Below are 15,593 nucleotides of genomic sequence, written 5' to 3' on the forward strand. Positions count from 1 at the left end.
GACAAGCGCTGGCTTCCCCGTGTCCAACCTCATTTCTTCCTCCTCCTCTAGAAGCTGGTCTGTTGGAAGGGCCCCTAGAGAGCAGGGTCCTTGTCAACACTCCCCTCCTCAAGGATTCTATTTATCCAGAGTTCCCGGTGCTTGCCCCTAGAATGTTCTGGAACAACTCAATAGAAAGAGGGAGATGTGACAGTTTCCATCTCCTGGTGAGCGAAGTCTAAGCATTAGCCTTGACCTGATGCCCTAGGCTTCTCTGGGTGTTATTCTTTGGCCTTCCACTTGGGTTCTCTCCAAGTGTGTTAGAGCAGAAATGGGGGCCGGTGGGCTATGAGTTGGGCTGCTAACCACAAGGTCAGCGGTTCAAACCCATCAGCCGTTCCTTGGGAGCAAGAAGAGGCTGTCTGCTTCCATTAAAGAGTCACTGCTTCAGAAACACACGGGGGCAGTTCTATGCTGTTCTGCAGGGTCACTATGAGTCGGAATTGACTGGGCGGCTGTGAGTTTGGTTTGGTTTGGGTGGGTCCCTGGGTTTGCAGGAGCCTACTACTAAAGATCGTGTAAACTGACGCAAAGGTGCCACTGCAGAAAGGCCTGGCTCTCTGATTCAGTAAAGAGTCTCTCTCTCACTGCCAATCAAATCGATTCTGACTCACAGAGACCCTACAAAACAAGAGAACTGCCCCTGCGGGTTTCCAGGACTGGGACCCTTTACATCTTCTCATGGTGGTGGACTGGGTAGTGTCTGGCTGCAATCTGCCTGGTCGGCACTTCGAAACCCTCAGCAGCTCCGTGGGAGAAAGACTCGGCTTTCTACTCCTGTCGACACGCACAGCATCAGAAGCCCACGGGGGTCACTCTGAGTTCGCATTGACTCGATGGCCGTGGGTTTGGGTTTTTCTGGTTCACCTGAAGAGCAGCTGGTGGCTTTGAACTGCTGACCTAGTGGTCAGCGGACCCCCTCGTCACCACTCCACCACCGGGGCTCCTCAGTCAAGAGGACAGCCTTAGGAAGCCTCTGGAGCAGTCCCATTCTGTGACAAGTGGGGTCCCCATGAACTGCGAGGGACTCAAAGACAAAGGGTGGGTTTTCATTTTGTTTCTGTGGCACTTTCGGCGTGAGGACGCAAATCACAAGGCCTTACACGGCGCACAGAATCTCGCCCCACGGGGCAGTCTTGCCCCCCTCCACTGCCCATGCCCCCTTGTTGCTGCTTCCAGTCTCCATTGGCTTCCTTGCACACACCCTCTCCCGTCCCAGGGCCTTTGCACACAGGGGCTCTGCTCGGAAAATTCATTCTCAGGCCCCACTCCCGGCTCAGGGGAGTTTCTCTGACTCACCCCCCCCCACCCCGCCCCACCAAGTCTGCCTCTCAGCTGTACATTTGTGAGACTCCCTGCTGTCTGACAGTCCCATGGGCTCCAAGGCCCAGGAGGCTGAGGACCTGACCTGTCTCTGTGATCTTACGAACCGCCGATGGCTTGGGTAGCAGGGAAGGGAGGCAGGCGGATCCATCGGAGGAAAAACTTAAAGCACTCTGAGGTCACAGCCTCCCAGGCACCTCTGCACACAGGCACTTTCCCAAGTCTCCGATGGCAGCCCTCAGTGGAATTGTCCACCCAACCCCAGGGAGGGGCACTTTGCTAGACTTGTTTGCTGTCCTTGTGGGCTGCCCGGCCCTGCACCAGCCCCAGGATGGCACGTGGATTAGACTGCTTGATGCTTGGAGTTCCACTAGGCTAATTTGTCAAAGTTGGTCTCCAGGCCTTTTTTCCTGCCCCACCCTAATGTGGACGCTCTGTTGGTATCAGCTCAGCATCATCCCAACATGCAGGCCTCCTCTGACAGACAGGTGGTGGCTGGATGCCGGGTGCATTGGGCATCCGTCAAACTCACCTCTCCCGCGTGGGAAGCGGAGAGTCCTACGATGGAATCACGGCTACTCCCAAATGCATTTGAGGGGAGCACGTGCCCTTGGAGGCTGGGCGCCCATGCCAAGATTCGAAGCTGTGTTTCTCTCTCCCAGGCCCTCGTCGGTGACCAGTACGGCCCCTGCCCTGTCCCCCCACTGATCGAGGAGAAAGAGTGGGAGGCGCTGAGGGCCCAGCTGACGACCCGGCCGAGAGACCTGGAGTTGGTGGCGCGCCACTTCCGCAAGGACGAGAACGCTGTGCCCCCTGCCTACGTGCTGCAGGCCACGGGTGCTGGGGAGGCCCGAGGGCCTGAGGAGGCCCCCCTGATCTCTGTCCTGCGAGCTGGGGCCCAGGAAGCCCTGAAGCTGGGCCTGATTACCCAGGAGCAGTGGCATCGATACTACCGGTCAGGTAAGGCTTTGGGGGCCCATGGTCAGGTAAGGCCAGGTGTAGGCAAGTGCCAGGGGGGAACAGGTGAAGGCAAGAGGACCTAGGTGAGGCCAGGTAAGGTCCCATGAGGTCATAGGAATCCCCCTAGGAGTCAGTGTGAAACCGACTCTCTAGTCAAACGAACACCCAAGGTTACTACCAGGTCACAGTGATGTCCTCTGGAAACCTCTCCTAAGGCTGCGGTTCTGAACAAGGAAGGAGATCGCTCAGCCTCGTCCAGGTGGAATCCTACTTTCTTCGCTTCCTCAGGGAGGCATTAAGGGGCTGGGACATGCTCTTGGGGGACCAGCCATCCAGGGCTGCTTGGGATGAGAGGTGCCCAGGAGGTGGGCATTTTCATGATCAAATCAGGCATTCGTAGGCAGGGGGCCCTCATCTGGCTTCATTTGCTCTCACCTGATTTCCCCTGAGGAGCCCCTAAGGTTAAACCAGGGTTGGCCACCTTTGTGTGCGAGATGTCTACCTGCCCTGCGTCTGCCAGGTGTAAACTGAGGCACGAAAGGGGCAGAGGGGCTCTCACTCACCCAGTGGGAGCTGGCACCTGTGGTTGAGCCCAGAGCTCTCAGCCCTGTGAGCTTCCCCACCAAGAGGTCTCTCTGCGCCCCTCTCCCTGCTGGTTCAGTCTGTTCCCTCGCGCCGCACCCTCCACACCTCCCCTCTGCCAGGCTGGTTGCCAGAAAGCTCTTTCTCAATCATCAACCATTATTACTCTGCCTCCCGTCAGGAGAGAAACGAGGCTCTGCGATGGCGTTTGGATTATTAATGTCAGTGCAGGAGAGATTCGTATGCTCATCTCAAAATTTGAACGACACGCTTGACCCTTCAAAATATCAAGCAAAGCAACTGCTATGGAACCAGTGTCATGGAGTGGGTCTGATTCAGTTCCCCGGTTGTGGGGTGGTGGAGGCTGGTCCCCTACACTGTCAGGTTGGCTCAGGCGCACAGAATCTGAAACATCATCACCGGGCCCTGCGTTCCCTCCATGGGCCTTGGGCACATTGACAGGTGAGCTCCAGGAGCCCGGGTCGTGGCATGGTTATGTAATGGGGTGTGATCCGAGTGGTCGGCAGTTTGAAACCAGCAGCAACTCCGAGGGAGAAAGACTGGGCTTTCTGCTCCTGTCCACAGCCACAGCCTCAGAAACCAACAGGGGTCACTATGAGTTGGACTTGACTTGATGGTAGTGAGTGTGACGTGGGGACTCGGAGAGGTGAAGTGACTGGCCCGAGGTCTCACAGCCAGCCAGACGGGCTCGGATTGATTCACGCCCAAATGTGTCCGAGAAGGATCCGGTCTTGGGCTTGTTAATTACCTTCCCGGGGAGACGGGGTGTATGTGTCGGCTCCTTAGAGGGCTGCTGAGTGACTCTTGTCTTTGGCGCTGAGGCCTCAGCTGGTCCCCCAGGATCTGGATTGCTTCACAGCAGAGAGCTGGGAGCTGCTCCCGAGCCCAGAGCTGCTTCAAAAATAACTTCTTTGGTCTGACTGCTACTTCAAAATAACAGCCTCCAAAGAGGCTGTGCTGGTGACCCCGTGACCCTGTTGTTGTTGAGGTTAGGTGTTGTGGAGTCCCTTCCAGCTCAGAGCAATTCTGCGCCCGACAGGACCGAACACGGCCAGGGCCACAGCATCGTCCCAATTGTCCTTACGTTTGAGCCCATTGCTGCAGCGACTGGGGGTCTTCTTCGTGTGTTCTGACTCTCTACGGTACCCATCACGAGGTCCTTCTCCAGCGTCTGGCCTCTCCTGATAACATGTTCCAAGACTGGACACATCTTGTCATCCTCGCGTCTAAAGAGCCTTCTGGCGATCCTTCTCCCAAGACAGATTTGTTTGTTCTTGTGGGCGCCTACAATACCATCCAAATTCTTTTTTTTTAATTGATGGCATTTTATTTTTTTAACATTTTATTAGGGGCTCATACAACTCTTATCACAATCCACACATATACACACATCAATTGTATAAAGCACATCCGTACATTCTTTGCCCTAATCACTCTCAAAGCATTTGCTCTCCACTTAAGCCCTCTGCATCAGGTCCTCTTTTTTTTCCCTCCCTCCCCCATCCAAATTCTTTACCACCCCCAGAATTCAAAGGCATCAATTCTTCTTTGGTCTCTTATTCAGTGTCCTGCGCTCCCGTTCCTGTGCACAAGAGGCCTTCGAAAGGACTCTGGCGTGGGTCAGGAATCGCTCAGTCCTTGGACGTGACATCCTTGATCTTTAATACTTTTAAAAACTGCGGGGGGGGGGGTGAGATGGAGGGCCCCAACAAACCATCACAGGCCCGGTAGGCGCAATTGTACAGCGATAATAAGTCAAGGTTACAGTAAAGTCATAGAGAGCACGAGAGATAGAGGAGAAAATGGAATAATGGAGTCAGACACAAGTCATGGTAGCATGCTCACCTCAGCCCTGCTTGGTGGTCCTCGTGGGGAGAGCCCGGGTGCGAAAGCAAGAGAGAGCCCCAACTTTATTGCTAACCAAAGGTTATAACTACTTAGGGGCATGATTCCAGGTAATCACATGTCACAGGAAGAGGCAGTACAATAGGCATACACATCATAGGAAGGGGATGTACGACAGGCTTAAGCTGACAGGAAGGGGATGAGCTAGGGGTGTGCACATGATAGAAAGGGGAGGGACTAGAGGGATACCTGTGACAAGATGGGCGGACCCTAGACTCATGATGGAGGCCTAACCTTGGACACCCTTAGGTGGGCTTGACTCTCTGGGGTCTCCTACAAGGGAACAGACTACTATCCTTATCAGAAGGAAGCGGGCCCTACTTGTGGGATAAACAGTGGTGTCTGCTTGCTCTGGATGGCTGATAACCCTTAGGGAGAATGACCCCTGACCTACTCCTGATAACCTCCAAGTGTACAGTCATTCGCAAGCAGCTAAGTTTGGCACATATTTGGGGGCGACAACTTGGGAGAAATCACACAGAAAAGGTCTTATACGTTGGATTTGTTGGCTGCTGCTTCAGTGGACATAGGCTGTGAATCCAAATAAAAGTGAGATCCTTTGCTGCTTCAATATTTCCGTGTTTGTCATGATACTATTTATCTGTCCAGTGTTGAGGATCTCTGTTTTCTTTCCCGTTCACCGCCCCTCTACCTTACCAAGCACGACGTCCTTCCCCAGGGACTGGTCTCTCCTGACAACCTGTCCAAAGTACGTGAGGTGACGGCTCGCTAGCCTTGCCTCTAAGGAGCGCTCTGACCGTACCTCTTCCAGGGTAGATTTGTTTGTTCTTCTGACAGCCACGGCACTTTCCGTCCTCTTTGTCAGCACCGTACTTCAAGCACTAGGCTCTGGAGAATCTGAGATCTCAGAATGGTTCGTTTGGTGTCAAGGGTGCACCTGGTCCAAGCCTGTGGTCTTTTGACCGCCCTCGTCCGCCCATGAGAGCTGGACGATGAAGAAGGAAGAGTGTGCACTTGACTGTGGCGTTGTCACTGCGGGGATGTACGGAGCAGACTTACAGAAGGGTGCTCCCTTGAGAGCTCACGGGGGACTGACCCAAGCCACATGCATGTGAAATTTGGACACTGAATAAGGAATGAAGGCATTTGAATATTGAAGGTACCATGGACTGCTCAAAGGACAAACACACATGTCGTGCACCAGAACTGCCGAGTGGGTGCTCCTCAGTGACGAGGATGGTGCCAGCTTGTCTCATGCACGTTGGGCACGTTGTCAGAAGAGACCAGTCCCTGGAGGAGGACCATGTGCTTGGTAGAGGGTCAGGGAACAAGAGGAAGGCCCTCAATGGGATGGATTGATACAGTGGCTGCAAGAGCGGACGTAAGCCTAGAAACAATTGGGAGGATGGTGCAGGACTGATGTGGGGACCGCTCTGAATTCAGACAACTGAGTGGGTCTAAGGGGCTGTTGTGTAGTGGAATTCAAGAAACATCAGCCAAGGCATGTGAGGGCTCATCTCGTCCCTGGAATCTGGAACCAGAGAGAGGAGGAAGGCGTTCTCTCACAGGCTGATATAATCTCGGGTAGTCCAGCCGCGTCATACAGTCAAGCTCATATGTGACAGGCAGGGGGTATGTGAGAGGCATACATGCAGCAGGTAGGGATGTTCTGGGGACACACACCGAACAGGAAGGTACCTATGTAACAAGATGGCCAGGTGCCAGAGTTAAGATGGCAGCGTAACCTTGGCCGACCCTGAACTGGCCTGACCTTGGGTGTTCCTAAGCTTTTCTCCAGGGAAAAATCCGTGATCCTTATCAGAAGGTCTCGGGCAGGGTGGGGTGGTCTGATTGCTCTAGATGGCAGACGACCTTCAGCAGATGACCGTCAAGTGTGTAGTAGCAACCACGTGCTTGCGGGAAGCATCTACAGATAGCCATGATTACGGGGGACACAGTGGGGAGTCACTGTTAGTGACTGGGATTCATCCCCAACTCAGAAACATAAAGGCCTCCCTCCACGAGGGCCTCGGTCTCGCCGGCTCCTTAAAATAGGAGAATTTTCCCACACTCTGCGGTTCTGTTTCCCACGGACTGGGCAGTGTTTCTTTCTGCTTGCTTGGGGTTGACAGGGGCGGAGCTGACTCGAGGGCCCCGAAGAACACCCGGGAAGAAGCTCAGCCAGAATGCGCCTTAGAAGTGAGGATGGCGAGACTTCCTCTGACTGACCTTGACCCTGTTATCAGGAGGGACCAGTCCTTAAAGAAGGAGGTCACTCTGCCAGGGGCTGCTATGAGTGGGCTCTATGAGACGGCAGCGGGCTCATTACTAGTGTCAAGACCTCACTCATCCACCGCCCTTTGGTCATTCTTGTTCATGGCTGGGGGACGAGTCAGCTCCGACTTCACGGAGCCCCTGCACAGGGTTTCCGAGGTCAAACATCTTTACAGGGAAAAGGAGCCTCAGCTTTCTCCCTAGGAGAGGCAGATGCAATTTGAATAGCCAGCTCTGTGGTTACCTGACGGCACCACCAGAGTTCCTAAATGGGGAGCCCCTGGGCCGTGCACATGCTGCGAAAGTATGGCTGCTGACAGAAACATGGGGGGGATCACATTCACCCGTAGGTGCCTCAGAAGAAAGGCCTGGCACTCTGTTATTGAGAAACCAGCCACTGAGAACCCCGCGGTGCACACTTCGATGCAGACACACCGGGGCCACCAGGAGGCAGAGTTGACCTGACCACAGCTCTTTTTTAAGGATGATAACAGGGAGCCCTGCAGGTGTAGTGGTGACGGGTCGGGTTGCGATCCGCAAGGTCAGCAGTTCAAAACCGCCAGCTGCTCCAAGGGAGAAAGAGGAGGCTTTCTACTCCCACAAAGAATGACAGTCTCGCACGCTCACAGGGGCAGTTCTACCCTGTCCTTCAGGGTCACCGTGTCAGCGGCGACTCGACCACGGCCATGAGTTTGGTTCTGGTTTGGAAGGGGGTTGAAGAGAAGCCCCAGTCGTGTCGCGGGTTTCACATTGGGCTCTTAACTGCAAGTCAGCAGTTCACACCCGCAGGCTGCTCTTCCCGAGCAAGATGAGACTTTCTACTCCTATTAAGACTGAGTCTCAGAAAGCCACGGGGCAGTTCCACCCTGTCCTGTAGGATCGCCGGGGTCAGGCTCCACTGGATGCAGTGAGTTGGGGCGGTGTTGGGAGGTGGGACCCACTCCAGGGAGTGGGCTCCACGGGGCCTAGCAAGCTTCTTTTCACCTTCCACCCCCTCCCTTTGCAGTCATGGAGTGGGAGATGGAGCGAGGCCTGCTGAGCCCGGAGGACGGGGACCAGGGTGCCACCGTCTTCCTGCGGGAGATCCAGGACCTCAACAAGCACATCCTGGATGATTGCGGGCTGCGGCTGGTGGACAGACTGCCGGATGGCTGCCTGGACACCGACGCCCAGAGCCTGCTCAGCAGCCTCAAGGGGCGCATCACCGAAAAACACCCCGGCACTCTCAAGACCCACCACCTGCCGTGGAGCCGCGACCTGGTGAACCCCAAGAACAAGGCCCATGCCAGGTACCTGAAGGAGCTGGGGGAGCAGTTTGTGGCCCGGACCAACCACCAGGTGCTGGAGCGTCTCCGGGAGCTGGAGGCGGCCCCGCGGGACCTGGACTGGCTGTACCAGGACATCCGCCACCACCTGAGCCAGGGCGCGGGGGCCACTCACATCTTCTGCGGCCGCCGGGAGCTGCTGGCCCAGCTCGGGCAGCGGCTCCGGCAGAGCCACAGTGTCCCCCACAGTCCCCTGGTGCTTTGCGGCCCCCCAGGCATCGGAAAGACGGCGCTGATGTGTAAGCTGGCCGAGCAAGTGCCCGGGCTGCTGGGCCACAAGACAGTCACCGTCCTGCGGCTCCTGGGGACCTCGCAGGTGAGCTCGGATGCCCGCGGCTTGCTCCGGAGCATCTGCTTCCAGGTGTGCCTGGCCTTTGGGCTGCCGCTGCCACCCGCCCAGGTCTTGGAGGCCCACAACAGAGTGGTCCAGTTCTTCCACCACCTCCTCCACACTGTGTCTCGCCGAAACTTCGAGGCCCTCGTCATCCTCCTGGACTCCCTGGATGACCTGGACGCTGTTGTCCACCGCGCCCGCAGGGTCCCCTGGCTACCCCCGCTGTGCCCCCCAAGGGTCCACCTCATCCTCTCAGCCTGCTCGGGGCAGCAACACGGGGTGCTCGACACTGTGCGTCGGACCGTCCAGGACCCCGGGGCCTACTGGGAGGTGAAGCCCCTCTCTGCCAACCAAGGGCGGGAGATGATAGAGCTTCTACTGGCAGCCGCCAGGAGGACCCTGAGCAAGACCCAGCATGACCTGCTGTGGGCCAGCCTGCCAGAGTGCGGGCACCCCGGCCGCCTGCGCCTGGCCTTTGAGGAGGCCCGGAAGTGGGCCTCCTACTCCGTGCCCACCCCTCTGGCCTCCACGGCCCAGGAGGCCACGCACCAGCTGTGCAGCCGCCTGGAACAGACACACGGCCAGCTCCTGGTGGCCCACGTGCTGGGCTACATCGTGGCTTCCCGGTGAGTTTCTTTTTTTTTCCTCATTCAAAAAAGAATAGCACAATTCGTGTCTGAGTGGGAGGCCTCTGGGCCAGAGCTCTGTAGTCTGGAGGCTTCCGTGAGCCCCCCGGTGGTGCTCGCCTGCCAACGGGGAGGTTGGCCATTCGAGTCTGCCCAGAGGTACCTTGGAAGAAAGGCCTGGCAGTGCATTGTGGGAAAGCAGCCGCCCTCCCCTCTCACAGCGCCTCAGATTACAGCCCTGAATCAGTCTTTCATTGTTTGTCTGTTTGTCTGTTTAATGTTGTTGTCTAACTTTGTCACAGGACAGAGTAAGGGAAACTTTTCTTCTGCGTTGAAACAAATAGCATGCAAGATTGCGAGTGGTGGAAACAAGTTCTGCCTGCAGGGTTTCCCAGCCCCAGTCCTGTGGACTCTGGGGGGGCGGATCTTCCTCTGTGGTGGGGCATCTGTGTGCTGTGGGGTGCTGAGCAGCATCTTTTGGTGACTAGACGTCCCGCTTTTGGCGGGAAAGTCCCACTTTTAAACAATTTTTCCCGCGTCCTGCAGCATTTTAAAAAAGCACCAATTTTTGGAAAGAATGCACGACAAGCTAGAATATGCGGTTTTCGGCTGCCATGTGGCTATTTCGCCAGGATGAGTTTTATCAATGGTGTCCCGCTGGTTTCCCGCTTTACCAATGCTAAAATCTGGTCACCTTACGGCCCTGCCCCTTAGGGGAGGTACCCACAAATATCTCTAGACATTGATCGACAGAACTGCCCTCGACGGAGAACCAGAACCAGAAATGTCTGTGCTAGGTTTTTCACTGATCTCTCTCTCTCTCTGTCTGTCTCTGTCTGTCTCTCTCCCCACCACACACACACACACGCACGCACACACACATACACACACACTCCCCCAAAACCAAGTTCACTGTTGTCAAAAGGATTCTCATGCAGGGGACCCCATGTGTTACAGGGGACAATGGCCCATACGGTTCTCTTGGCTCCAGTCTTTACAGCTCACCAGGCCTTTTGTGCACAGACCCTGGGCGGGTTTGAACCATCAGCCTTTCAGTGAGGATGCCAATCATTGGTACTGACTAGGTGTCTTTCCGTATGTTCAAAAGATACTCCCCAGCCACCGAGTCCATTCTGACTCACAGTGATCCTGTAGGACGGGGGGACTGCTCCTGTGGGTTCCCCGTGTGTGTTCAATCATACATTTTATGAGGAGGACCTGGATTTTAAATGGAAATAAATTTTCTTTTACATTAAAAAAATCATTTTTATTAGGGGCTCATATAATTCTTATCATAGTCCATACATACATCAATTGTGTAAAGCACATCTGTACATTCATTGCCCTCATCATTCTCAAAACACTTGCTCTCCACTTAAGCCCCTGGCATCAACTCCTCATTTTCCCCTCCCTCCCTGCTCCCCCCTCCCTCATGAACTCTTGATAATTTATAAATTATTATTTTGTCATATCTTGCCCTGTCCGACGTCTCCCTTCACCCACTTTTCTGTTGTCCGTCCCCCAGGGAAGAGGTTATATGTAGATTCCTGTAATCGGTTCCCCCTTTCCAACCCACTCTCCCTCTACCCTCCAGGTATCACCACTCACACCCCTGGTCCAGAAGGGATCATCTGCCCTGAATTCCCTGTGTTTTTCTTTTACATTTTTATCGGCACCTAATCCACATATCATACAATTTAATGCTTCAATTATATCAAGAAGAATTGTACAATCATCACCACAGGCAATTTCAGAACCCCTCCCCCCGCTATGGTTAAATAGCCTTTAGAATGAATTGTGTAATTATTATGCGTTCCAGTGTTCTCTCCCCGCTCCCACCTTCACTGTCACCCCTGAAATCCCTTTAATCTCCCTATCTCCCCCCCACGCACCACTACATGCCCTACAAACCCTGCATCAGTTATGGTCTCTGTGCAAGCACTCCTTCCGTGCTTCACACACTGGGAAACCCAACGCAAACAATAAAGGACAACGTGAAACAAAGTGGTAAGGATAAAACAATAGTAGTAAAAACATAAATATAAAAATACAAATAATGAGTAAGAAAGAAAAGACCACCATCAATATTTTCAAAGCCAGGGAAGAAATGTTTGTCATGGAGCACGCAAGAGATACTTGCACCTAGAACTAATTCAGGTTGGGTCAATAGGGAGGTCAGCTGACCAAGTATCAAATTCGATCCAGCGAAATCAAGATTAGGTTAATCAAAAAAAAAAAAAGATTAGGTTGACCTCTGTCTGCTAGCAAGGCTGTTTGAGACCTTTGCCTGTGGCCAGTGGGGATCTGCCAGCAGCTTAATCTACCTAGTTATTCTACAGATGGGCTTGGGGCTCCCACCGTCCTCCATAGCCTCCTACCAATTGGGTGTTCATCGTTTTAGCTCTGCTACTTTCCCCTTTGTCATATTTGAATTTCATGAGAGACTCTTTACAGGAGTAGAGAGCCTCATGTTTCTCCTGAAGGGCAGCTGGTGGCTTCAAACTGCCGACCTTGTGCTTAACAGGCCAACTCGTCACCACTATGCTATCAAGACTCCCATCTACATAAACAGCGTGGGATAGAACTAGTATGATACACATATGGTGTGGTATGTGCACATGTATAGTGTGAACTACAGCATATAGAGTATGTTTACACATATAGCGTATGGTATATGGCTATGTAATGTTACCTCTGTGTATAGGCTTCTGTGTCTCCCTGAGCCATTTGAGATCTCGTTGCAGGCATCACCACATACTCACACACCTCATGCATTCCCCAGAACAAGGACGGCCGCCTTCCCACAAGGCCGCAGCGGGAAATGTGTCATCGATGCACCGATGTTCTTTAACGTGGTTCATCCTCTGGCTCTGCAGTTGCCCCCGCACTGCCCTTCAGGGTCCTTTTTCTCTCGCCCTGTGTCTCCTGGGGCATCAGTGTTGAGTGCCATTGGGTTCCCTGATTCTGGAGTAATCCCTAGTCTGCCTTTGTTTGCTTGGAAACTCCAGGCTGGTTATTTTATAGGTTAAACAAACAAACAAATAAACAAACAAACTCAGCCTCACTGCTATTGAGTCGAGGCCGGCTCAGAGCCTGATCCTAGAGGACAGGCTGGAACTGTCCCCCCCGCCGCCGATAACTTCCAAGACTAACTCTTTGTGATAGAAAGCCTCATCTTTCTTCCAAGGAGTGGCTGGTGGTTTCAAACTGAGGACCTTTCTGTTTCTGTTCGTAGCCCAACTCATAATCGCTATGCCACCGGGGCTTCCCTAACCCTGATGGGTGTCTGCATGTCCTAGGGGACTGCCACCACCACGACCCCCAGTGGGTGACTTTAAAGAGCAGAAATGTACTCTCTCCCAGATCGGGAGGCTAGAAGCCCCATGCAGCTGTCTATTGGTGATCTTGGTGCTCCCGAGTGTCTTCGACCCCCGTGGCATTATGCGATGCTCCTCTGTGCCGGGTGCTCCTTGCCATCTGCTTCCCCTGCAGGTGCAGGTCTGTGTCCATTCTGCTTTGGATGGCTCCGAAGTGCTCAGGTCTAGGATCCACCCTGCACTAGTGTAGCCTCATTCACATAACAAAAGAACCCCCCCATTTCCAAACAGAAACACATCCACAAGTATAAGAGCCCGGAGCCAGTACCTACTTGCTGGGGACACGATTCACCTCAGAAGGGCATCGAACCCTGCATCCTCTGGTGATGATTTCTCTCTCTCTCTTTTAATATTGTAACAGTTTTGTTATTTTTTAAAATCATTTTATTGGGGGCTCATACAAGTCTTATCATACATACATGAATTGTGTCAAGCACATTTGTACATTCGTTGCCCTCATCATTCTCAAAACATTTGCTCTCCATGTAAGCTGCTGGCTTCAGCCCCTCATTTGTCCCCTCCCTCCCCCTCTGGTGATGGTCGGATGAGGATTTGAAGTCTGGGGAGCCCCGGAGACCCCTGACATCCTGCTGATGCTGAAGCTGCCAGCTCAGGGGCTACACGGGGGTGGGCAGCCACAGGGGCCCCTCCAGCTGGGCGGGGCGGGGCTCAGAGTCAGGTGAGGCCTGACAGGTGTCTGCCCTTCTTGGGAAGACAGAGAGCTGTTCCCCAGACAAGATGCACGTTTCTAACCGTGAGTGCACATGGGTCTCGCTGCCATCGACTCCATTCTGGCTCACAGCTGCCGTAGAGGGCAGGGCAGAGCTGCCCCTGCGGGGTCCCGAGACGGAAAGTCTTTACAGGAGTAGAGAGCCTCCTCTTGCTCCTTTGGAGTGGCCGGTGGTTTTGAACTGTTGACCTTGCGGTTAGCAGCTCCTTGCTGCACGTGAGTAAGTGGTGACCAGTGATGGAGGGACTGGAATGCGCCCAGAGGCTACTTGACACACCTGGTGAGTTCCCATGAGAGCTCTCTGTGGCATGTTTCTGGTTTGCACGCATGGGGCGGTGGGGTAGGGTGGGGCACGCGGCAGGGCTCGCTGTAAGCAGGAGTTGACTCGGCAAATGGTTCCTTATATGCAGGGAAGGCTCAGAAAAATCCTTTCACGCCAATTTCCCAGAAGTAGCGCACTTGCACTTCAGGAGCGTGGCCTGGGGCACCGGCAAGTCCAAACAGCAGAAGCCTTCCAAGGGGTTCCTAGTGCTTAGTGACAGAACGCTTCCCTTCCCCGTCGGAGACCCGGGTTCCGTTCTGGCCCATGCCTTCCTCTGGGCACCGTGTCCCTCTCCATCATCCGTCATCAAATGCATGTAGCTCGTCAATGCCAGCCGTCTGGGCTGTGACTGTCAGGAGGGATTGCTCAAAGGACCAACCCCAGCCAAGCTCCCTGCCGTGGAGTCCGTGCAGAGACTCGGAAGGCCCCAGCTCGTCAGAAATAACGAGCCTCCGTGGCAGTGAGCGTTAATCAGGCCCCGGGGCAGCCACGCTCCAGCCCTCAGGAGGGCCTGCCGGAGGCCAATTAGCAGCGGCACCAAGCAAAATAGGTGTGCCTTCATGCTCGAGTCTCGCTCAGGCAGGTTGAACAAGGTGGCTGTCCTTGGCTTGGGGGCCCGTTCGCTCTTCCTGCTCCCTTAGGTCTGTGCCAGTTATTCAGGAGGGCAGTGGGCGACCAGGGAGGAGCCCAGTCTGACAAGCGTCCGCCTCTCATGGCCCAGCAGCAGGGGCACCTTCTCAGAGAGAAGTCCACCTGCTCTAAGAACAATCTCTCTGCCGCTGGCCCCTCACCTCACCACTCTCTGTCACGACCCGCCGCCTGTTTTGTTTTCTTCCTTGCTTGTGCTTAGTTCCTGCCGTGCTGGCCTCTCTGTCCCCAAGGGCAGCACGGCGTCTGTCACAGAGGCAGCACCCACAGATGTTCGCTGTGCACTTGCGCCCACACCTCACTGAGCTGGGCTCCCTCAGGCGCACATCGGAAACAGCCTTACTCTCCCTGCTCTGCAGTGGCCTCCCTGGAACTGCTCTGGCCCCGGACAGAACCGGAGGCAGATTCTGTATTTTACTGCCTAATACCCGTAGACGCCCAAATCGAAACAAACCAAACACCCAGACTCCCTGCCATTGAGTTGACCCTGACGCATGGTGACCCTATAGCACAGGTAGGAGGCCCTGTGGAGTTCAGAGATAATAACTCTTTAAGGGAGTAGAAAGCCTCGTCTTTCTGCCGAGGAGCAGTGGGTGGTTTTGAACTGCTGACTTTGCAGTGAATGGCCCAATGCATAACCACCACACCACCAAGGCTCCTCTAATAACTACAGATACTAGAAAATCCACTCCAGGCCAACATCGTTATTGTGAATGCCTTAGAATTCTGGCTCCTCTGTCTGGGGACCGGGTTGCCCTGGTGGTGTCCATGGGACCATATCTGTGGAGGGTGGGTCCCAAATCTAATCACTTCCAAGTTAATAAAAAGAGCACACACCGTCACCGGGAGAAGACAGTCACGGAGTGAGGACTGTCTACCTGCCCGGAAGCCCAGACACCCAGGACTAGCCACCCGGAAGGAAACAACCAGGCTGAGACCCTGGTTTGGACTTCCAGCCCCTGGAAGATCCTCTTCTTCAAACACCTGTGTTTGCTGCGTCGGTTCCGACGGCTCTAAGAAACCAAGATCTTCGCTCCACTGAAAGGCGCTGTGTTGCTCTCCTGCAGCGCCTTCTCAGGCAGGGGTGGGGTCAGCACAGCAGGGTCTGTCGGACTGTCCAGTCACGTACTCTTTCTGTGTCTTTCTGTGGCTGGGAGGAGAGGGCC

At 54.4% G+C, this 15,593-nt stretch overlaps 1 protein-coding gene across 1 annotated transcript in view; it reads left to right on the forward strand.

The window, feature by feature from the left end:
- Window positions 1-15,593, forward strand: part of NWD1 (NACHT and WD repeat domain containing 1) — a 75,285-nt gene that overhangs the window by 9,910 nt on the left and 49,782 nt on the right. The window contains 2 exon segments of the mRNA XM_075537763.1: window positions 2,025-2,322; window positions 8,072-9,350. Coding sequence (XP_075393878.1) covers window positions 2,025-2,322; window positions 8,072-9,350 — 1,577 coding nt within the window.

The sequence above is a fragment of the Tenrec ecaudatus genome, chromosome 1, assembly GCF_050624435.1.
Source record: "Tenrec ecaudatus isolate mTenEca1 chromosome 1, mTenEca1.hap1, whole genome shotgun sequence".
Lineage (NCBI taxonomy): Eukaryota > Metazoa > Chordata > Mammalia > Afrosoricida > Tenrecidae > Tenrec > Tenrec ecaudatus.